We start from the raw sequence: 25,107 nt of genomic DNA, 5'->3' as shown, positions 1-25,107 counted from the left end.
TGCATTCTGGTAGTGGGAAATCTTGGAACCTTAGGTACTTATTTGCAATTTTTCAGTGTATACATGCATTCTTTTTCTGTTTAGACTCCTGAAAATGATGGCTATCTTTTGTCTTTTCTGAAACACATTCTGAACTACAACTGTACCTCTCTCTTGCCTGTGGATTACATTTGTTTGCATGGTTCTGGGATAAGAGCAACACAGTTGCAATGGCTGAGATGTTCTCAAAGTACTCTGGCATGCACAGCTCTCATTTGGAGGACACTGAGACCACAGAGAACACTTGTTGCACATTTGCATAGCTCATTTTATCAAGAAAGATAACAAAGGCATTTTACAAGTACTGGACACATGCCACCACTGCATGTTGCCAATCTTTTTTTTTTTTTTTGAGGGTAGTGAGCAAGTATTACACAGCAGCCAGCAAACTCAGTGGTGAAAGCAGCGTTTTGGCTACAACAGCAGCATTAACCATTTACTTGTGCAAGAACAAATAAAAGACGACCAAACTCAATCTTTCTGCAACATCCAGTCAGAATTCAAAAAGCACAGCTTTTAGTGGAGTAATCGGCTGTAGAAAACTGAAGTTTGAGGCACTATTGCAAGAATACGACCCCTTTTGGTCTCAGCAAGGCAAGGATCTACAAAAATTTTGTGGTGCTTGCTTTGGCTTAGGAGAAGGAAAAAATAAAACAAGTTTTGATTGCTCTTTAAGAAAATAAGGAGACTTCAAATGATCCAGTCAACTTCTGCCTGGTGAAAACTTCATTCTTTTGTACAGACAGCTAACCACTTCCATTGTCCCATTTCCTCCTCAAGGCTTCTTAGATACTACACAAAATTAAGATCTATCCATGGTAATACATGCTTGGTGTTGAATCACAGAAGTTAATTATCACCTGATTGTATTTTTAATATTTGTAACAGGATAATATTGAAAAAACTTATTCTAAGTCAACCACACCTAGAGTCTGTATCAAAAAGTAGTATCCTGAGAAGCCTACATGTGAGATAGCAAGTAAAACTTACTTAAAGCAACTAGGTAAATTGGTAACAAAAGCAGTAAAATTGAAAACTTTATCACAATACCATAGAGGATGCAATGTTTTGAGGACTACAGAAAGAGGAATTTCAGAGAACCCAAACAAAGTCATTTTATGCAGTTTTTATGGACAGACAGGACAGGTATGTGCTATTAGGTTGCTACAAACAGGGATCATATTTTTGTGAATAAGACAACCTGAAAAATTAGAGGGAAAAGGGGAGCAAGAACTTATAAGTAAGTTTGAAAATATAGTATTGACATATATTTAAATAAAGGAGAGATTATGAAGACAAAAAAATCAAGAAAGAAATTAGAAGAAATATAGACTTCTTAAGTTCCAAGGCAACTGGTGCATCCATCTACATCTCTGCAGGGAAGACCTTTGTGATCTGTTCTCTTGGGTTACAATGTAAGATGTATACCAAATATGCCAAGATTATTGTACTATCATTTACATAAACTGTTAAAATGGGTGGAGCAGTGTTTTTTATCTTCTCCATGACTTAGCTCTGATAACTCCCTCTGAGGAAGCAGGAGACATGGGCCATCAAGGTCTCTCAGCATAACTCACAGAATCACATCATCCCACTCTGAGATACCCTGGCCTAGGAGAGGAACAAAGCATCTCTAGATATAATCTGAGACTTGGAATACCATGAAAGGACTACTACTGGATTCCCAGAGGACAGGACCTCTCAATAACCACCACTGGACCTCCAGAGAAGGTCTAGATCTTTTCTACAGGATCACCATTTTGACAAGACCACATCTATCACTCCAGTGCTACTGCCGATACCATTTAACTGTACTGCTACCACCATCCTGACCAACAGGGTATCAGGTTGTATTCTGACTGTGTCAGTTCAAGACAGTGTTTCTGTACTACTGCCTTTATTGTAACTTTACTATTAAATTGCAGTTCTGATTTGGAATATCTCATAGAATATTTGTGTGGAGTTAATTTCTTTGGCCCTAAGTAAGAGAAAGCCTCTCCTTACAAAAAGGGGAAAACTCATTTGATTTTACTATATAGATGGATTTTAAGTTAGCTTTAGCCTCGTCAGCTTCAGATATCTTCTGAATGCTGAAACAATATGTGAGGCAATGGTAACTACTCTGTGTAGGGGAATACAAGTGTTCTTTCACAGAAACTTATACAGTCACAAGTTGTTTCTCCTAAAATCTAAAAAGTCTTCAAATTCTCATTTTAAGACCAAAGGCAAAAATGTACTTTGTAGCACACATTGAAGAGCTAGGCAAAAAAAGCCCCATATGTGGGTGTTAGTCTCCTTGTCCTCCTCACTACAATCCTCTCAAAAATCCACAGAGGTTCTTATTACATAAGGGACACCCAGAGATCAATTCTTTGACCCCAGAAACCAGAAAGCAATGTTAGAAACCTCATTTTAGACAAGTTAGAGCTTGGATACCACAGGGACAGGCTTAATGTCAAATAAATCAGTTTTGATAAATGTCCATTTCCTGTGTTAAACATACCACAGAGAAACAAAATAATGTTGCTGTTGTGAATATAAATTAATATAAAATCTTTGTTTTGAAGATTACTTCCACAGCTGGCTCCATGGATCACTCAGCTGCCAAACATCCAGCCTGGTCCTCACTTACACATTCCTTCTTTGATAAAATTTTGTTTTTTCAGTGCACTTAATCTAAAATGATATGGATTAAATAATTCACTTCACAACTCAAGCTAGCTCAAATGTAGGAATTTCAGTCCAAAACATTGTAAAGCACAACTATCATTAATAGAATATTTATCGTGTTATAATATATCACACTTCACTTTTGCCTTTGCATGGTGTATACCTGGTCTAGATGTGCATAAATACACTATTCCCAAAGGAGACGTTGTGCTGACACATTGCTGCAGCCCTGACTCCTGAGACAAGAGTGTCTGGGACATCACTTGCCAAAATAAACCAGCCATCACTGTCTTTCCCTCCTGAATTGTTACCAGTGCTTGTGAAACCGCAGGCCTGTCACAGCATGTGGGTAGCTGGCCTGACGGAAAGCAACCTCCTGCCCTGCTCCACTTTCCACAAGCATCAGGAGACCACCAACAGGCCAATCTCCACATAAAAAAGCAAAATGTATTGCTGTGGGCAACAGCATAAAAGCACCTCCTGTTCCTCCTGCAATTAGACAACTACAGGTGAGACATGAGCGTGGAGAGAGAGCTACACTGCAGAGAATCTGGCTAGTATGAGAGCATGTCCAACAGGTGCCTACACAAAGTTATGCAGAATAGATGAACAAGACAGAAAACGCCACAGGTTGGGCTGTCCAACAAAGTAGGCAAAAATGGGGCAATCCTTTCCAATCTGCCTTATGCATGGCATCATGTGGAGGTCAGGGAAAAGCTGCTCAACCTCTCTGAATCTGTATGCACTTAAACAAGAGAAAGCCCAACATCTACATAAAATATGAAAATAAATAGAGCAGCAAAGCCACTCAAAAACTAATGCTAAAAAGCTTTTTATGTGAATATAAACATGGCTGTGATCTTGCACATGAATAAGTAAGCTTTTATTTGAAGTGAAACAACCAAACATTCAACATCACTTCCATTGACAAAAACCCCCTAAACTGTGCAATTTTAGATCTACAAATAATGAAATAATTACCATTCCCATCCTAGTATGATGCACAGTAAACTTATTCTGTTTAAAAACAGAATTGTGTGCTGGAATATCCCTGAGATCTCACTAGCAGTGTGTAATGTAAAATATTTACATGTATTCTAGTATTCTTCTACAGATTTAAGGAACTGTTTACTCCATTTGAAAAACATCAGCATGTTTGAGGGTCTGTCCATTCTGTAGTGCAATTTGTAGTGTAGTTGTGCACACAGCAAGAATGTACTTTCCACCTAGGGCTGAGACATGGGCGCTGCCAGCACACTCTGCACTGCTGCCAGTGCTCAGTTCTGTTACAATGACTTTGCTCCAGCTCCTGCTCTATTTTGTGCAAACAGCTGCCTTCCAGCACTACAGTTTAGCTCTAATTAATTTCTTAATAAAAATACAGTTTATTTTATAATCTAGTTCTGAAAGTTGGCTAAATTCTTGTTCTCACTGGCAGTTCTAAGTTATCCAAATTGTTATCTAACTAAAGTCTGCTCTTTCATGCCACATTTAAAAACTAATTTCTAATATGAAGTTGTGATGTTTTTTCTTTTTACTTCTTTGCACACAAAATTTAGGAATGACTGTAGGATCTACTTAGCCAATTTTGTCTAAAAATATTTACAATCAGACAATTCAGATTCCCCTGTAGGACTGCAACTTTCCTGTAGAAAATAGTAAAGGTAAGAAGTTTTTCAGAAAGCTAGAAATTTAGGCCTTAGAAACAGAAAGACCAGAGAACACTAAAACTAGCTGCAGCTGCAAAGTTGGAAAGGACCTTTGCACCTAGGTTAAGTGAACTTCATAAAATAAGCTGGTATATGTTGGTTGTTTAAATGATGAAACTAATAGTAGTATCTTGTATGCATTGGTGTGTATAACAAATGATAGACAAAACTATCAAAGAAGTTTTTATCATTCAAGAGTGAGATGTAAGAAACAGAATCACAGAAAATTCTCAAGATCTTACAGAGATAGTGGATGTAAGTATAGACATAGATTAAAGCTTAAATTAAGTCCTTAGAATGGATGAGACTTCTAAGAACAGTAAATAGTAACCACTACCAGATTTTACTTATGTCTTCTGAATAGACCAAATATTTTACAGCATTAAAATTACTGTAGTATAAAGTAGCAACACTTAAAGCAAGTAAGAGAGGTGACTCAAATAAGCAAAAAGACATATGTATTGTAGTAGAGCTATGTAATGCAAGGTAGTTAATAAGTGACAAAGTTAAGAAGGTTTCTTTTTGGTTGTACTGAAGGGGGGAAAACAAGGGAAATAGTAAAGGTAAGAAGATTTTCAGAAAGCTGGAAATGTAGGCCTTTAGAAACAGAAAGAGCAGAGAAAATTAGAACTAGCTGTAGCTGCAAAGTCTGAAAGTATAAAAAGTTACAATGGTATAGCAAGCAAGGACATTAAACAATAGCTTGAGTTTTAGGCTTGGCTAAGATAGACCTTAAGACTAGCATATTTTCTAGCAAGATAGTAGAAGGTTTTAAGCTTAATAATGGTGTATGGTGTATTGTTAATAGAAAGGAGACAAGCAAGCATTGTGTGAAGCAGGTGTATGTGTACTTTTAGCAATTGGCTAGAACAATTATCTGTAAGCTTTAGGAATATGCTATTGGCTAGAAAGTTTTATAAATGCCCTGAAACAAAGGAATTTTTGGCTATATGCTGGCTCTACATGAGCTTTTGCCATCTTCCTATTGTCTCAACCATGTAATGAGGCTGATGCTGCAACAAAAGCTCAAGGAACATATCCCAGCAGTCCCATCCTATTTGTGTCCCCAACACACTTTCCCATGTCAGTTTTATCTCAACTTTAATGTTACCATAATTTTAATACATACAGTAACTAGAGAGTATGAAATATTACTTATTGTCCCAGATTGAAAAGCAAGATGTATTCTATTTGCCATCTGTATGGCAGTTGTCTTGTGTTAAGTGAGCAGTTTTTCCTTATCTCTTCCACAATCCTTCCCCTCAGGGGAGACATCTGCTGATAATGGGCCATTGATGTCACTGCATGACTGATAAGAGCTGTAACATCCCATTGTGAGATGCTCCACCCAGAGGGAGGGGCCAAGCATTCCTACCTGCATATAGTCTGGAGATTGTGGCCCACCAACACAGCTTTTTTTCTGTGCTGGATTTTTCCAGAGGAACAGCTGCCTCTTCCACTGCCTCTTCAGAGGAAGACTGCACCCTTTTTCTACAGAAAACCACACCTGACATTCCAGGAGTACTGCAGCCATAATTCCAATTGGACAGCTGCCAACATCCTGTCCAACAGTGTGTCAGGTTGTATTCTGACTGTGTGAATGTTGTTTTAGTTTACGGCATTGTTTATTTTACTTTTTATTTTCTTCGCTAATAAAGCACTGTTATTTCTGCTCCCATATTTTTTGCCTGCGACCCCCCCTTAATTTCAAATTTATAACAATTCAGAGGGAAGAGGTCTATGTTTTTCCATTTCAGGGGAGGTTCCTGCCTTCCTTAGCAGACACCTGTCTTGCCAAACTTAGACATTTATATATATTTATGAGTTAAACTAAGATAAATTAAAATACTGGCAGATACTAGCAATTCAGGGTTTTAATGACTTCTCTATAATATAATATCTGTGGATGAAGTACTGCAGCTCATTTGGCAAAGCCAAACTGTCATCTCTGACTCTAGGCAAGGCACCTCAAATTCTTTTGCCTCAGCACATATACATGCAAAACCAGCCGTGTAATCCCAGTTATAGCTATTTGCTGCTATTACTTGGAATGTCTCTCAAAGCTTTCATGCAACAAAATGGCAGTTTCTTCACATGTACTGAATGATCCCTATGAAATTTAAAAGAGCTTGAAGTATCAAGATTAACTCAGGAAGCAAAGAACTGTATTAACTGCAGTGTAGACCAAGAATTCAAGTTGTACAAGTTTTACCTGAAGACTCACAGGGTGATATTTCTCTTATCTTGCACATTTTCAAACAGTTTATTTAATATCTTTTTATGACAGGAAATGAGTAATATGACATCAGTCATATAGGTATCAGCAGCAATATCCTTTGTCAAAACTGTGTGTCATTGAGACATAAACCCAGTGCCTCTTCCAATCTTACATTTCTCCATTCTCATGGTTATTCTTCTATCTTAATTGCATGGACTTTTTTTTTCTTTTACTATTTCTGACACAGAAAGCAGAAGTTTTTCCCAAATGCCAGAGAAACAGAAGTTATGAGATATTCTAAACTGTGGTCAAATATTGTTTTCCAAAAGAACATGGCTAGTAAATACTTAAAGATCTTCAAAACTGATAATAAAAGTACTTTAAATCTATTACCCATATAAAATTTATATATTATTACATTATATTATATTACATTACGTGATATGATATATAATTTATAACCCAACTATACAGACATCTACATAATTTAAAATTAGAATTGCATGTCCAATTTTAGGTTTCTAAATCCATTTTATAGCTTCATGACCAGCAGCAATATATCCAGCACATTGGGGCTGTGGCCTCCTGTCCCAGCACAGTTGACTAGCAGAGATGTGCAGCACACATGCTACTAAACAGTGCAAGTCAGGCTCCTGGATTTCCTTCCATGGGAATCAAAATAATGCTGGACTTGTTCCCATGTGAGCATTTGAGATTTACTTCTCTCAGAGTCCCTGATTTTGACTGTGGTCTTTTAAATTTCTGGATTGGTAACAGGGAACTGAAAAATGAAAACACTTGAAGTTCCTTACCCTTCATATTTACCACACCAGATGGCTGCTGGCAATTGTCAGCATTAGCCCCGTTTAATACTGTAACAGTGTTTGGGTAAAAGAATTTAACTTTATCAGAGACGGTGTGAAGGCCGTCTTTTAACAGGTCCAGATGCTTCTTGCTCTGGTAAGGCATTTCACTAATCTGGAACTCTTTGTCTGATGGATCTGAAAAAGGTATTGCTATATACTCCTCTCCCAAGGACATCTATCTCTTAGAAAGTAGCTACCAGCTAGTTTTTTCTAGACATGGACCCAATCTCTTTGCTGGTCAAGCAAAGGTGACCTGATTTTCAGGAAACCCTGTTCAAATCAGTGAACTTCAGTCATCATAAAAACATAGAAATGCAAAGTGTCTAAGTGTAATATAACAGATTTATATGAGAAATCTTCCATTGTCCTGAAATGGTTATCAGAGGTTTCAACTTTTAATAGTCAGGCTCTAAAAAAACCACTTTTTCACTTCTTCTTTATGTCATTAGTACTTTCATGTCCCTTACAAAAGCTTGTTTATTAAACTGGTTTTGCTGACTAATGACTTCTGTGATGGAGTAGACAATTATTCAGCTCCTAGAGAAAATGGATGTTAAATACAAGGATAAATTTAAGCTTTTTTTCCCCGGGATTAGCTTTGGTTTTATGTTGCATGTGTTACCTTACCTTCCATAAAAGTACAGCCAGCAACAGGAAGATGAGAATTCCCACCAACAAACTGATGGCAATGATCCATCCGACAACATAACCACGAGGCTCCAGATTGTGCAAGGCCTCGAAGACCACCTACATAGCAATTAGAAAAAGATCTTTTTAGAATTGGAAGTTGTATTTTTTTCTCTTGTACTTATTACACAAATTGTATGGTGGCCTCACTGATCATATTTCATCTGTCAAACAAATAGGGAATGCAGCCTTAATTTAGTGCTTTCCATCAATTTTTCCCCAAACAATTTAAAGCTTTCAAGTGGATTTTTAGTAGTAATGTGTTGGATCCAAAGAATATCAGCCTCCTCTCCAGTGTAACACTTACCCTGCAAAGCCCCAACACTGAGCTTATTCAGGTGCTGGGCCATCAAATGTGCACAAACTTTTGCATTAAAAAATCCATCCCTTGGATTGGCATGACATCTTGCATGGCTTGTCTTACTCATCATGTTCTGGCCCTGCCAAACCCCCTGATGGTTCACATGAAATATTCATTATGAACTTCTGTGGGTTAGGTTTTCTCAAGTGAATTTCTGCCCATTTGTTATCAGGGAGATGCTGGGGGTGGCTTTCTAGGTAAATAGACAGCATTTAAGAAACAGGAGTAGCCTAGCACCCTGATATACTGCTGAAATGGTTTTTAGGGAGGGAAAAAGGGGTTTGGAGTTTTTAGCTGGGTGGGAGTAGTCATTTCCCGGCTTGGAGGAGACAGTTATGTTGGGTTTTTTTCACCTGGGACTTCTCCTGCACAGTGGTTTCAACATTGCTGTGGAGATCTGCCTGCCACCTGCTTGTAAGCCCATTGCTTGCAAGCCCATTGCTTGCAAGAGAGAGAGAGAGTCCTGGCTGCCCCATTGACTGAGACTTCGGCAGCTACCAGCACCGAGAGAGACAAGCACAGTCCATGTGGATGCCTGGGGGAGACATTCCTTTCCACCCCCTCCCTGAAGCCACTGTGTGGTGACACGCCTGAAGCCGGAGCTGCTCCCGCCAGACCTCTTCTCTGCATGGTATTGCAACATCACAATAAAACCCTGCCTTCCTTCCCAGTGTATACCAACTGCAGTCAGTGGTGCCAAAGACTGATCACCACTCACATGTATGCCTGGAGGAGTAATTTTTCTTTTCCTTTCTCCTTCTCTCCCCTGAGCTGCTAGTATCACCACCAGAGAGGTCCCACTCTTGCATCAGAGTACTCCCCGAAGCCACGACGGAAGTACTGCAACTTCTCTACCTCACCTGAGTCACCATGACCCACTGTTGTGGTTGTTGCTATACCAAAGGGGAAATAGCTTAACGGGCAGGAAAAGTCTGTTATTGGGGATTTTTAAAATCATTGTTGTCGTTGTTTGTTCTGTCTTCTTACATATATACAGTGTAGTAGAGAACTGTTCTTCCTTTTCCCATGTTCTTGCTCGAAGACCTGAAATTTTTGAAGTCACAATAACTTGGAGGGAGGCATCATTTTTGCATTCTAGGAAGGTTTCCCCCTTCCTTGGCAGATATTGGTCTTTTAAACCAAGACTGCTTGTTAACTACCTTTTTCCCCCCAAAAAACTGGACAACTCATACATCACTATTAAATACAAATCATCCCCGCTGTGCTTTACAAGACACATTGTAAGACACATGAAGTCATGGGTTGTTCTGGAAATGCTGGGAGCTGTTCTCTCTTTTTCTATAGCATGTATGGCAGGGAAATACAGACAACAAAGAGCCTTCATACCATCTGTCTCAAGAAGACAATGGGAGCAAATTACATTATTCATATACACTATGTGAATTTTCAATCTCTTATTTCAGTCAAAACTAGTTACTTGGCAGAAAACTCAAGAACATCTCCTCTCAGTGAAGGCTATTTCTGTGTTAAATTTTGCAACATCCAGCAAATGCGGAGAGGCAGCAGGGTTTTTTTTAAAGGTAATTCATTTGTTTTGTTTGGCTTGTTTTGCTAGACAAAGTAGCTGGTTTTCCTTCCTCCTTCACAAACCACTTTCACCTTTGCTTAAAAATGACAAAACCATTTTGTGAATATTATAAATGGGTAATGCTATGGTTTGGTCTCACAATTAAGAGATTAATATTATGTGTATATTAAGAGAAGTTTTATAGATGCATAGGTATGTTATTGTTGTATGTTCTCCCCATGCAATCAAGGATACTACTGGTTCCCTTGGCCACAAAGGCTCACTGCTGGCTCATGGACAGCTTGGTATCCACCAGGACCCACAGATCCTTCTCTGTAGAGCTGCTTTCCAGCAGTTTGACCCCCAGCCTGCACTGGTGCAGGGGTTATTCTTCCCCAGGCATAGGACTCTTGGTTGCCTTGGTTGAACTTCAGACCTTTCTTTTCTGCCCATCCCTCCAAACTCTTGAGGTCTTTTTAAAGGGCTTCACAACCCTCTGAGAAATCAGCCACTACTCCCAGATTTGCGCTCAGTGAACTTGTTGCCCCTTCCCCCAAGTCACCGATGAAAAAGTTAAACAATACTGGGCCTGTCACCAAATAGCAGATATAAACTTGCTACTAAGCCCCAGGATTGAATGACAGGGGCTTCTCCCAGTCAGGTCTCTTATGAAGCTGCAAGCATTTCAGTGGCCAGATCCCGAGGGGTGTGGAGTTCAGACCAATGAGAACATACAGACTGGGTCTTTCAAAATGCCCTTTATAAGGAAGGCCTTGGCAAAATAAACTTCCTCTGTGCCACACAGATGTTGGGGGTGGGTGTTTCTGTCTCCTTGTCCTTCACTTCTCACATGTGGCTTAACATGCAGTGAACCCAGAGGTAATAAGAACTCAGCAACACAGAGCAAAGGAGACGCGTGGCATTATAGCTGGATTTTGGTCTACAAACCAAAACTTGATTAACAAATGGCCAAGAGCTGGAAATCAGGGTAGGGTCCAGATTACAGGGCATCAGAGCCCAGATTGGTGTTTGGAACTGGAGAACTACAGTGGGAAGCTGGAACCATGGTGTAGAAGCTGGAACAGTGTAAAAGCCAGACTTTTGGTGTAAAACCGGGACACTGATTAGACAGTGGCAAAAAAACCCCTCAGCAGACAGCAGAAAGTGTTGTGAGTGTTTAAAAAACCTGTTTTGTGGACTAAAACTACAACGAAGACCATGGGAGCTTGGATATTGGGCCAGAAAATTCCGTGATGCAGGTATGTCCCAGATTGAAAAGCAAGATGTATTCTATTTGCCATCTGTATGGCAGTTGTCTTGTGTTAAGTGAGCAGTTTTTCCTTATCTCTTCCACAGTCCTTCCTCTCTCAGGGGAGACATCTGCTGATAATGGGCCATTGATGTCACTGCATGACTGATAAGAGCTGTAACATCCCATTGTGAGATGCTCCGCCCAGAGGGAGGGGCCAAGCATTCCTACCTGCATATAGTCTGGAGATTGTGGCCCACCAACACAGCTTTTTTTCTGTGCTGGATTTTTCCAGAGGAACAGCTGCCTCTTCCACTGCCTCTTCAGAGGAAGACTGCACCCTTTTTCTACAGAAAACCACACCTGACATTCCAGGAGGACTGCAGCCACAATTCCAATTGGACAGCTGCCACCATCCTGTCCAACAGTGTGCCAGGTTGTATTCTGACTCTTATCAGTGTTGTTTTGGATCACTGCACTCTTTATTTTTTAATTTTCTTCCCTAATAAAGCACTGTTATTCCTGCTCCCATATTTTTACCTGAGAATCCCCCTTAATTTCAAATTTATAACAATTTGCAGGGAAGGGGTGTACATTTTTCCATTTCAGGGGAGGCTCCTGCCTTCCTTAGCAGACACCTGTCTTTCCAAACCAAGACACAGGTACTGATTTTCTTCTTTCAAAAAAGAGGGATTGTTTCCCCGGGAAGTGGGGAATCCTGGCAGATGCCAGCATTGTCCAGGGAGCCGGTGGGATTGATTGTGAAATCCAGCCACATCAAGAGATGGCGGCCACCAGAACTTCAGCAGGCTACACAGCCCTGGCAGCTCTGAAACACCCCTTGCCCACTCCAGACTGTTGTAGTCCCTATGCAGTGACTTCAGGCCATTATATCGCATGTCTGGGCAGGCACACCATGCTGCCCTGCTCCGGGGGACCAGACTGTAGGGTGTCCGCTCCAACTCTTCCCAGGACCAGGAGGAACTCCACAACCATTACTCCATGCCATGAGCCCTGCACCCTACTCAGCTGGCCCAGCGGCACCTCCATGCAGCTGACACCACGGGGTGGGGCCCCGTCCTGATCCAGTCCCAAGGGGACACAGCCAAGCCTGGCTGCACCTCCAGTGGGAGCAGCCCCACCACCAAGTCTGCCTCCAAAGAAAGCTGCAGAACTCAGAAGCAGAGCAGGGGAAAAGCCTTTGCAAAGGTCTCACTTGGAAAAAGGCAGTGCAGGAGACAGGCGGGTTTGTGGTACCACAGGGACAGAAACGGTTGAGTCTGCCTGAAGAGATGGAGTTGGACACATGGGTTAAATGTCTCACAGCAGCTGAAATCAAGACACATTGTCATCCAGCCAAGAGAGAAGCCAGCAGCTGCTTGCAAACGGATGGTAAAGAGACAAACAGACACTAAGCTGCCTTCCCTACAAAGCATTACAACCACGTTACCTCTTAATAAATCAAGATTTTCATTTCCCAGAAATTCTAATAAACTGAAAACATTTGCAAAGGGTAAAGAGTTCATAATACAGTATTTGTTGATTTTGTTTGCAATTGCTAAAGCTAGAGTAAAGTGTTATCTTTCTGTCTCTGACTTTACTGTTGTGCATCAGGGAAGCATTAGTATGTGTATTGTTATGTATTTTTTTAATACTCCTACTAATTATTGTTGCAATATTTCAAGAAGGATGGGTAAGATCCAGGGGATATCCACTAAGATATTACTGTTAAAAATTTTCCATTTCATTTTGCACTGGATATTAATACAAACTTGTTTCTAAAATGTAGAATGCAGGAAATCTCTCCCAACCAAGTCATTGGCCTGATCAACCTATGAATCTGTCTGGTAAAGATTCTGTACAAAAAAAACTAACCCTTTTTCTTTTGAGACAGACATAGAGGCTTTGTCTAGAAGTAGCCTTCAAGTCAAGTTTGCTCATTGTGAAAAAGAGACCTTCCAGCAACTCTCTTTCTTATTAATGCTGTTAAAAAAATGCATGCTTTATTTCTATTTCTACTTATTATACAAAGAAAAAAGGGAAGAAAAGTTGGGGTGAAGGCACATTCTCCCTTTTTGAGTTTTAAGTGGTGTCATGTTCTTATGTTTTATAATAAGGCATGTAACAATACAATATTCCTATGAAATCCAAGGTAAAGGACCCTGGGCAGCATTCTGAAGTCTCTTCAAAAGAACAGTGGATCACAAATGACCACCTACCTCATGGACAATCAAGATAAGGGCTTTCATTGTTTACAAAGTATTTTCCTGTTTACAAACTGTTTTTCTGTTTACATACTGTTTTCTAGGTGTTGGGTTCTTCAAGGGATAAATGGGTTACAGGTTGTTTTTAATAGTTGGGCTTTTCTATAAGGGTTAAATGGGTTAAAGGTTGAATGCTTTTTGTTTTCTATAAGTTGTAACATATAAGCATTGTGCCTGTGGCCTGAGTTCTCCCCCAACACATCCTAAACATTAATGCTGCGGCTTCCAGGCAAAATTGGCCCATGCTGTCTTCTGTTCTCCTGTCTGAAAAGGGCCCTTGCAGATGGGTAACAGTAAACAAATTACAAATTTTATTAAACAAGGAAGGTGAGATGTTACTGAATAGCAGATATGAGGTTGCTACTAAGCCCCAGGATTGAATGACAGGGGCTTCTCCCATTCAGGTCTCTTATGAAGCTGCAAGCATTTCAGTGGCCAGATCCCGAGGGGTGTGGAGTTCAGACCAATGAGAACATACAGACTGGGTCTTTCAAAATGCCCTTTGTAAGGAAGGCCTTGGCAAAATAAACTTCCTCTGTGCCACACGAACATCAGGGGCGAGTGTCTCTGTCTCCTTGCCCCTCACCCAGCACACATGACCTAACATGGGCCCAGCACTGAACCTTGGCAGACACCACTACTGACAGGCTTCCAACTAGACATTGTGTCACTATAACACTCTGGTATCTGTTGTTTAACCAGTTCTCAATCCATCTCACTAGTCATCAATCCAGTCCACACTTCCTGACTTTGCATGAGGATATTGTGAGAAGCAGTGTCAAAAGCCTTGTAGCGGTAGAGGTAGACAACACACACTGCTCTCCCCTCACCCATCCAGGTGGTTGTTTCACCATAGAAGGCCATCATGTTGGTCAAGCATGATCTGCCTTTAGTGAATCTGTGCTGACTACTCCTGATCCCTTTCTTGTCATCCATGTGGATAGAGATGGCCTCCAAAATGAGACACTCCATCACCTTTCCCTTGCCAGAGATTGAGTTAGGCTGATTGTCAGGTAGTTCCCTGGGTCCTCCTTGCTCTTTTTGAAGACAAGGGTTCTCAGGCACCTCTCCTGATCACCACAACCTTTCAAAGAAGACTGTGAGTGGCCTTGCTTTGGTGTCATGATAACAAGACTTGAAAACATAGCAAATAGAAATGAACTAAGCTCCAAATATTTAACATTATCCAAACATATTCTCGTAACTAGTATCACAATATTCAAAATAGGTCTTAAACATGGACCAGTTCTTCAACCAAGAAAAAAATAATTTTAGCATTTCAGATAATAGCACAAAGCCATTGTCAGACTTTTAAACATATTTTGCTGAACAGAGAGCTTAAGCAGCAGACTGTCCCTCACACCCAGTGTAAGGGATATACCAAATAGAGATCAAACAAGACCTTCTGCCTTCCTTGTTGTTGGGGTTTAAGATTCTCTCTCTCTCTCTCTCTCTCTCTCCCTCTCCCTCTCTCTCTCTCTCTCTCTCTCTTTCTCTCTCTCTCTCTGTCTCTCTCTCAGCTTCGGAGGAGGATGGTTGAGCTGGAGGGAATTCATTGCCACCACTGGAGCCTAACCTGGTCCTTCTTTTTCTGCCATGGGCTGAGCCTCTGCTCATGAAAGATGTCCCACTGAACTGGGACCTTATTTACATCCTACCTCACTGAAAAAGGACCTTCACCATCCACTCAGGTGCTTCAGGGGAATCCCCAGGATCACTGAGCCCCCTCCCCATCCAAGGGAAACTCTCTCTCCTGGCCATGTTTCAGGAGCAAATGGAAAGACAAAAAAAAATTAATAACTTGAAATGACAAAAACAATATGGCAGCAAATACTTTGCTGGCAAGCAGGCTGCAAAGCTGCTCGAGAAAGCTCCAGCCAGGTATTAAAAAGCTAAGCTGGGGAGAACTGGTGCCTTAAAATGCTGAGTGTTTCTAAAAAATAAGAGGCTGGAGATGGATTTCTGAGCATTAGAGGCATTCCCACATGCATTAAACAAAACCAACTGGATCATGAACACTGTCCAGTACCACAGGCTGGACAAAACACAGATATGGAGAACAGGCCAAAGTCAGGAGTCCTCCATGCTGCATGCAGACAGCTAAAGCTTAAGTTCATGAATCTCTTTGCATAGAATATGTATAAAAATACACCTTCCAAGTCTTCACAATCATAAACTTACTTTTTGTGTTTTCTTTGCTACTGTTTTTCTCCAAAATATATTATAATTGTAAACATAAACATACCTAAATCCTGAGCAGAAAAAACCCATGAAGGGCAACCACTTGCATGTGTTGCATTGTCTTGGTTTAAGACAATTTAAAGGGAAACTCTCTACAGTGAGTTCTCCCCCTTAGTGTTAACCAATCCCTTTCCACCAATAAAAAGAAACCAAATCCTAGTAGATATAAGTGAAAAAACAGCAGTTTACTAGCAAGCAAAACAACAACAGGCAAAAAAATAACAGTAAACAATCACTAGATACAAAATTGCTAAATCTCACAAAACCCCGCCAGAGACAAAGAGAAACTTGAACTTGCAGAGTGACCCATACTAAGATGCTGCCCACCACAGCTGAGTGTGTGGTTCTAAAGACAAAGGGAAAATGGCAGCAAACACTCCCATGAAGGTAGGAGCTTTCAAAGCAGTACTAGTGGCAGACAGGAATTGTCCAGGTGTGTGGGATCAGTGTTCCCACTTGCTGCCACCTCCTGACACCTGCTGGACTCTGCCAGTTTTGGTGTAGCTGCCTTGGGTTCCTACTCCAATGGAAGAGGAGGGAAGGAAGAACAGACTTGCACTGATGAGCGGCGCCCTGGGACCAGACCAGCACTGGCTTAGTCCTGTCCACAGGTTTTGCAAAATAACAGTAAACTCTGAAACACTCTGAAACAGTTTCTGATTGCAAAATGCAGATTCTCCACTTGTTATTGTTGCAAGTAGAGGCAAGAAAAGGCCAAGAGGCAAGCTGAACAGGGAGAGAGAGAGATCTCTGGCTGTCCTAATTTTTAAAAAGCCCTGGGCACCACCTCCCCATTCTGGTTTCTGGTACAGGGGTCTTAAAGAGAGAGTAGCAATTTTGGGCATAGATAAATGGGGCTACAGTAACATTTTGGGTTACCCAGGATATACATTAAAACTAGAATGACTGAGCTGGAAATAAAAGAACAGTGAACTCTATCCAGAAGGCATGAAAGGTTCAAAGGTAGAGCATACCTGTACTTAGTGGATAGCATCAGACAGCAGCCTTAAGCTTTACAGGTCACTGTGTTGCAGGACCTGAATGCATTTTATCATGCAGTAAGCTTTGCATTCTGTCACTTTCAATACAGGAAGACTAAGAGGCATTTGGCTAGTTTGGTTGTACTAAAATCCCTTTAATTCTTTACTCCACACTTCCAAAGACAGTCCTTTTGCTCCTTAAGAGCACTCATTCCTGCACACAGGTAGTGAGCAGAAAAGGTGGACTCTTTGATCTGGTATTCGATTATTGTGGTCTTTTGGAGCTTATTGTTGGTTTTGCTCATAGACCGAGGAGAACCAAACCTTCATGGAAACTCATAGATGAAGAAAATAAAGTATGCCTCCTGAAAATATGACACCAGTTTCAGACAATATATATGTCTGCTAATACCACTGTCATCACAGAGCCAAATCCAAATTCTGATCACCTTATTCATGTGATTTGTCTAATATAAGAACTCAAGCAGACTGTTATAACAAGAATCAAAAACACATAATTAAAAGTCACATAAAATCATATCCAAATCCAGAAAAATTATTGTTGAGAATAGCACAAATGCATATTTTTTAAAAAATGGGTTAATTTCAAAGACAGCCTACTACCCAACTTAGAGATACTCACATACATTTCTTATCTCCCTTAAAAATTATCTGTTGAAGTTTCTCACAGAGTTGGTGTTTATATGGGTGGTCCACTATATATTTCTAATACTATCATAAAAAATATCAGCCTTCCTTTTTCCTTTTGTCTTCCATCTCAATTTATCTTCTTTATAGAGAATTTGTACTCTCATACTATATACTATAATGTAAAAGTGACAATTCAAATAATGGTGCCTAGTCCTAAAAAAAAACATTTAAATGTGATAATAATTCCAATTTAGCCATAGAAAGCAAAAAGGCCTTTTCAACCTTAGCAAGATAAAGTGTCTAAGAAATATCAGGGTACACTGTCATAAACAGTCTCAAAGGAAGTCCATGCGCAACTGTACAGAAAGAGCTATCCAAATGGATACAGTACAGCAATCTCTGGTTAATGAAGAGTACAGGATGATCTTTAAAAAGGAAAAGAGGAGGTTGAACAATGACATTTTCTTTCTCCAGTCTCTCTTTCCAGTTAAATACTTGTGCCTTGCAACAACTACTCTTCCCGTCTGCATTCCACAAGAAGAGAAGACAGAAAAATTAATATCTTGAGCCAAGCCATATCTTAAATTTTTGCCTGAAATGACCCTGTTCGAAACATACAGCAATACTAAAGCTGGCATATGGAAATACCATAAAGCAGAGAGGAAATGGCACTCATATGAAAAAATATTTGAAACTACAGATTAATGTTACATGGCTGCATTTCAAGCATGCTCTTTTAGAGCTAGGGCTTCCCAGGAATTGGAAGCAAGCTCTTGTTTGAAGCTTAAGATAGCTTCCCAACACACACACAGTGCACTTCATAATGCAAGGAATGCATTAACACTTATGACTGGAGGCCACTTATAAGGCACATTCCCAGCAATGGGTAACTATGTTTTTCATTTTAACTTCTAACCTATTGTATAGAATGGTACAGAAACATGACAAAGAAAAGAAAACAGAAGGGAAAAAAGAAGATTCTGTCATATTAAAGAACTCCTTTTTCTGACAGGTCTAATGAAACAGAAATTCAAGACTACAGTTACAGACATGATTGTTGAGGGATACATCTTGTGCAAATAGTTGTAGATTGAGATGCTGATTTAAATGCAGACTGAGTCCTTGGTAGGATCCCAAGACAAGAGGCTGTGACTGGGTGGTGCCAGCCAGGTGAATGGACACTGAGACACAGCGGTAACAGTGAACTGCCAGACTTTTGGATAACAGAAGAAAGGAAGACCAATGGCACCAAAAAGGTAGGAGAATCAGAAGGAAGAGGAAGTTCAACACAATATGTGGTATCAGCTCGTATTTGATTTTTACCAGCTTAGCACAAGGAAAAAAGTTAAATTAATTTCTGAAAGTTTAGACACCTTTTTGCATTTTCACAGCTCCCAAAATATCATTAATGATTCTAAATATTTCATTCTGGCACATGTGAAAAGACAGTGCTTCAAGTCTCTTCTGGGTTTTCAAGGGAAATCTGAATAAGATTAAAGCAAATGTTAACCCTAAATCAGGACCTAAACCTAATTTTTGCATTAATACCTCAAGAGTATTTTAGCTAGTACAACAAAGATCACTCTGGTTTGACATAACATCATTCACTCTGTTGACATGGTTATCACAGAGAGCCAAACCACAAAACCACAGCTCACAGTACTGTTAGTGTAGTCAGACAAAGTCTGGGCAGTCTTGTGGCTTAGCCCAGGCACAAATTCCAGTTTGTATAGAGCTCTCAGTAATTTCCAATCCACTGGGATAAGGAAACATTTCTCTTTAGGTTTTTGTACTCACTGGTTTTTCTCCTGGGTTCCCATTGGGCACCTCCACAACTCTGAGATCATGGTCCACCTGCAGCCTTGCCCTTGTGACAAACTGGATGACCGATGAACTGTCCTGAGAAGTAAAAAGAGGAAGAACTGGACTTAACAACAACAACAAAAGCATTAATCCCCCTGTCAAAAAATGCCCAACAAACCATCAAACAATCACCAGTATAATTAATACACCCAGACAACACTTAGTGAAGGCTAGGCTGGCAGTTAAGTATCAGCCTGGTTACAACTCTGCTTTGAAAAAATATATTTTATGCTCATAACAGACAAATATACCTGAGCATATTATTTCAGATTATAGCAAAATCAGGTATGTTAGACTTTAAGCACATACTTTGTACTTGGTTTGTTAATGTTTACCACATCTACCATGAAAGCAAGACAGAGAATTTCCAATGACACAGGCAGGCTCAATATGACTGTGAAAAATGTTCCAATTTGTTTTTCAAGTGAACAGAAAAATGATATACAAAAACTGGGATAAACTACAATATATCCCAGGGGAAGAACTTCTTTGAATCTGTGCATGGCAAATACCTTAATTATTCACTGCACAATTCCTCTCATTAATACATATTTCTCCAATAAAATGCCCAGTGCATTTTAACAGGCACATTTCAATAAAATGTCATTTAATCTTACAGATTACTCCCTTGTATGCGGTTTGCCTTGAAAAGAGTATGAAATAAGTAGAAAATGGTGTGCACTGGTGATACTCAAATATGTATAAACACTCTATGTCTTTTAAAGGAGTATTGCTAAAAGTATTCTTAGAAGGGACCCAGCAGATAGGATGAATCCTGGCTATTCCCAGGTTTGAATTTCCCAGAAGCATATTTTGCATGCACTCAGTTACTTGTTTACATATTTCAGCATTTCTATAAGCATGTAACAAATACCTGAAACTTCCAGCCATGCCTGTACATTGACAGACTTGCTGGTTTCAACTGGAAAACCTCAAGGCTATTAATTACTTTAGCAACTGTTTTCTAATAAGGGATCTCTCTGATGCTTTTAATCTAACAACTATGAAAGACAGGTTTATTTTAGTAGGTTTATGTTATCAGCTTTCTCCTCCAATTATCTTATTCCCTCATAATCTTACAGTATCTTGCCAAAATTAGAGTCAGCATTTTTGTAAGGAAAGGAACACAGGTGAAAATGCAGTAAATCACAAAAAATTTAAAATATTTACTGTCTCATTCAGCAGCTTCAGGGAAGACAGAAATTAACTGGCAACCATTTGTTTCTTGCCACAAATGTTAAGGTCAGCATTAATGCAGTCATGATGCATCTTCTTTGAATAATAATAATTTGAAGTAAAAATGACAAAATACTGCCATGTCTCTGTTTACACAGGAAGATAATACATAGCTGGTCACAGTTTACATTCACCTACATTTTTTAGAATGAGGACTTTCAGAAATCAATTAGATTTTCAAAAATCTCTAGCCAAAACACCATGCACACAATTAGGGGCCTCATTTGTTATTTTTCAATATATAAATTTCTGAACTAAATTTATTTCTATCTTAGTGGGTAACGGGTAAGAACTAAGATTAACAGCTCCATACACATTGTTAATAAGTAGATCTTTCTTTGATACCGTCATTATTTTTCCCACACTAGTAAAGAGGAAAATATTGAAGTTTTGAGTTCATTGGTTCGCATAAGCACACTTAAATTGGCATTGAAGACAATCTACAAGGAGACCACGTACCTTTTTCAGTATCTCAGTATTCAGCAGCATGTAGATATTTATATCACAGGACTCTGCTTTAGGTAGTGAGCTTATGTTGCAGTGTACAATTAAACAAGATCTGCCTGGTCTTTCACAGTCCTACAGGAAATATGGAAAAAGTTGTTAGGCAAAGGAGATAAAAATAAAATTGCAAATTGCAAAATTCAATGATAAATTATAAACAGTAAACACACCAGAAAACCAAGTTATATAACTGCTATAATACAGCACTCTTGCACTGAAATAGCAACTTTCAAGACCCAAAGGTAGCTGGCTACAGATGCCTACATGAAAGCAAGCCAGGTAAAATTCAGTCTTCTACAGAGCTGCTGAGCCAGGCACCAAGTATAGCGCAGTGACCCACTGCCCCCATATGCCTTTGACAGAACATGGGAGCAAAGGCTCTGATTACCAAGTGTGTGCTGCCATGTTAACTAAATCCCCTTCCACTGCACTTCCTGAAACTTCCTATTTACTTTTAAAAACCAGACAATCACTAAACATCCCCCCAGCACATCACCAGTATTGTTATATATATAACATATATTATTATTATATATTATATATATATATATCATGAACTATCTGCTTCAGATCAGCATGCCAAACATGCAAAATGTCTTGTAAAATATGCTGTATGTTCAAGTGGTGCCATAAGTGGTACTGTTTCTTACCAATACTTTTCTGCCAGACTTCGTGAAAAAAGCAAATATTGTGTGGAAAATATTTTCATTTTCTTGAGGAACAACACATGGGCTGTGGTTTCTACGGAAAGAACAGCTTCCTTTGTCCTGACCAACCTGCATGCACAATTATAAATCACAATTATTATTCTCAATTAATGAAATTATAAAAGAAGGTTGAATTAGCCTGTCTGTAAAAAATACACCTAAATCTGAGCTAAATGTCTTGACTCCTATTAATAGTCAAAAGAGAAAAATAACCACCTTGGGAGTCAACCCTAAAGAAAGTATCTGAAGTAAGCTAAGTAAGATAATCATGCACTGAAAATGCTTTGACTGGACAGGATACGAATATGTCTAACCTAGCTCATGTGTAGGTTTCTGAATGCTACATGTCTGGAAAAAGAGACAGGAGAAAAACCTCAGCAAAATGTATGTTATGACACAGCATTTTAAATCAATAGTTGTCCTAGCTGCAGAAAGAGTAGGCAGAGTTTAGCATTAGGGGGCTGACACAAAAATCTTCATCTACATTAACCCGCACAAGTTTGTTTATTGTTTCTTTAAGACTTGGAGTTGGAAGCAAAACCTCTTTGCTTGTGTATTTGTTGATTATTGCTGCTTTCGTTAAGTAAAGTTATTTTTTTCATTTGTATCTCTTCGTATTTGTCTCTCCTTATTAGTGGAAAGGGGAGAAGTTAAAACTAAGGGGAAGTAACTAATTTCACAGACCTCATCCTGTAAATTGTCTTAAACTAAGACAATAGTGTTAGCTTTTTTGATGCTTTGGTGCATCCCTGTTTATATCAGAACTAACAAGATAAATCTTTGTGTAAATGCACAAGCCTAGGCACTAAGTCTGTTCTTTTACCTTTAGAAGAAATAGTATAAAACCCACATTTTTGTATCATTAGCTTATTCGCTTGCCCAAGAAAGTGGATGCCTGAGCCAAGTAAGACTTGAAAAGTACCAAACTGATAAAATGAGCTTCAGTCAAGATAATCTTGCTCAAGAAAAGCCTTCTCACTTTTTGCAAGTTATGAATATTTTCAGAAAAAAAACCTCAAAAATTTAATAAAAAAATGACAACAAAGTATCAGCAAATTCATCCTGCTACTATCCTTAAAGCCTGTAAGTGAGCAAGGGAGATTCTCTCACAAACCACTGTAATACATGATTTAGAATAAATTCATCCTCATGACTAAAAAATAGACAGTATCCTTTTAAATGGAACCAAGTGATGGGAAAGAGCAATATACACAGGATGAATTCCTGTCTCAAAAGATGCTTATTCTGAAGGATTATTCTGTCTAGAAGATATGCAGTGAATGATAAGATGAATATTCATCTCCAGAACAAGATATTTGACGGGTTACCATCTAACAGGATTCCAGCAATTAGAGTATTCTGGGAAAACCTCTGTTTAGAAGCACCAAAAAAAAGGAACATGCATTAATATGTGAAAAAGGACAAAAGGAAACAGGAGAACCCCCCCAGCATTCCGCTAAGTCTGGAAACAGTATAAAAAAAGATCCTGTGAAATCAGAACCTTGTGAATTGCCAGGGGTACAGAGCTGCATAGTCTGGACCCAATTCACCCAGCACCGATCACCTGGCTCGGTGCTGATTTGCTTGTGGCTTTTCCAATTTTACTTTGATTTGTTTTAATAAATTCCTTTAATTATTAAATTGACTGATTTATTTATAACACCACTAATTCACATTCTTGCTCATACTGCTGTTGACATCCTCACATCCTCTGAGAGGATGAAAGATTGAGAACTACCTTATTCAATTCATAAATCCTTGAAAGAGAGAAAGAAAAATCTGATACAGATACAAAATTACTGCATACTCTGAATCTAATTCAGTATTACACAGTTTGTGCTAAGTATTGTGAAACGAAGAAGCATAACCCAAAGGTCTGTTTAGATTTTAAATGTTATTTCCAGAAAAGTGATATCTATGTCTCTTTGAAAGTGATATAGATCACCTGTCTGCTTCACTGGCCCACTACAAATTCTGCATAATCTGTTTTTTGCAGTATGTATTCACAACGTGATTTAATCTGTCCTTACATTCTCAACAAATATACCCAAAGTTTACAGTCTCCTTGGGCTCAACGGAAGATTAAAACTATGATTTGTCCAGATCAACTAAAATGAGTTTTCATTATTTAGTTTAGGTAAGAGATTCACAAAGCCTGTGGACATTTATTTCTTTGATCTTTCACAGGGAAATTAGATCCATATAAACTAGAAGGCTTACGTTAAATTAAAACAAAGCTAAAAGTCAGGATCTTCTAAGTACTTGTTCATTATTCCTGAAAGTTTAAATTACAGATGTCATTAGATTTATGCAAGAGATACAGGAAGGACAGTACAAGTTTCTGTGCTACGCAAGCTTGTGGCATACTTCCTAAATAGTCCTGATTTATATCTTGTAAAAGTACAGTGTAAAAATGAGCCAAAGCAGAAATGCCTCACAAGACTAAAATGAATTGTCTAGCATGAAGCAACATAAACCTGGTCTTTTCTACTTGAAGTTTCTATATTTTCTTAAACTGAAGATTGGCATCATTTTTAAAATACTGTAGCTGAAACAGAGAAAGGCACCTCCAGAGGATCAACTCTGAACTTGGAAATACCTTTTCCTCTCTGCCAGCTACACAGCAATCCTATACGATGTGGATTATAAATTCAGTGTTTCAGTCCATATTAGGAGGGAAACATGCAAGAACTAAACACCTCCTGTTACCTGCATTGCTCTGGAACAGACCGTCAGGTCACCTATGCCCTGTTTTAGCAGCCAAAGTCAGAGGCTACTTCCTAGAAGGCAGACACTGCTAACTTGGTCAGGAGAATTTGGGGCAATTCAACCAGGCAGAAATTAGATCACACTCATCTGTGTACCTGTGATCAATCAGCATGTGCTGACAGGAAAGGATGCAAGGCAACTGAGCAGCAATCCATTTCTTTTAGCACTCTTGGAAGCCACAGAGTCACAAAACCGGGAAAAAATTAACAAAAAAATTCTAAGTGGATGGATTCATGCTAAGGTAGAAGCAAATCCATCCTTTTCAAAGGATGGCCACAGCTGATTTGGTGGGATTTTTTTAGGGTTTTTGGTTTGTTTGTTTTGTTAGGATGACTGTTAGACGCCTTACATTTCACATCATGTGTTATTCGCAATTTTTACATGCATAAGGATTCAGTAAACCAGCCGGAAAAAACTAGTAGCAGCTTTTCAATAAACTGTTTTCAATTAAATATTCATCTGTAGAAAGACAGCTAGTTAAATAAAATCTTAGCACAAAACTTTTTCCATTATGCTGAGACTGAACTGCATCTCTGAAATATAAATCATGATTTGTATTGTAAGC

The 25,107-nt window shown here is 39.2% G+C and overlaps 1 protein-coding gene across 1 annotated transcript in view; it reads right to left on the bottom strand.

Moving 5' to 3' along the window:
* Window positions 1-25,107, bottom strand: part of ITGA9 (integrin subunit alpha 9) — a 218,071-nt gene that overhangs the window by 10,852 nt on the left and 182,112 nt on the right. The window contains exons 24-27 of the mRNA XM_021546471.4: window positions 21,717-21,842; window positions 21,022-21,141; window positions 19,261-19,362; window positions 8,130-8,249 (exon numbers count right to left, since the gene is read on the bottom strand). Coding sequence (XP_021402146.3) covers window positions 8,130-8,249; window positions 19,261-19,362; window positions 21,022-21,141; window positions 21,717-21,842 — 468 coding nt within the window. The remainder of the gene's footprint in view (window positions 1-8,129; window positions 8,250-19,260; window positions 19,363-21,021; window positions 21,142-21,716; window positions 21,843-25,107) is intronic.

This window comes from Lonchura striata, chromosome 2 (genome assembly GCF_050655825.1).
Source record: "Lonchura striata isolate lonStrDom1 chromosome 2, ASM5065582v1, whole genome shotgun sequence".
Taxonomy (NCBI): Eukaryota; Metazoa; Chordata; class Aves; order Passeriformes; family Estrildidae; genus Lonchura; species Lonchura striata.
Note: the sequence above shows the minus strand (reverse complement) of the source record. Positions and strands in the feature narration are given on the sequence as shown.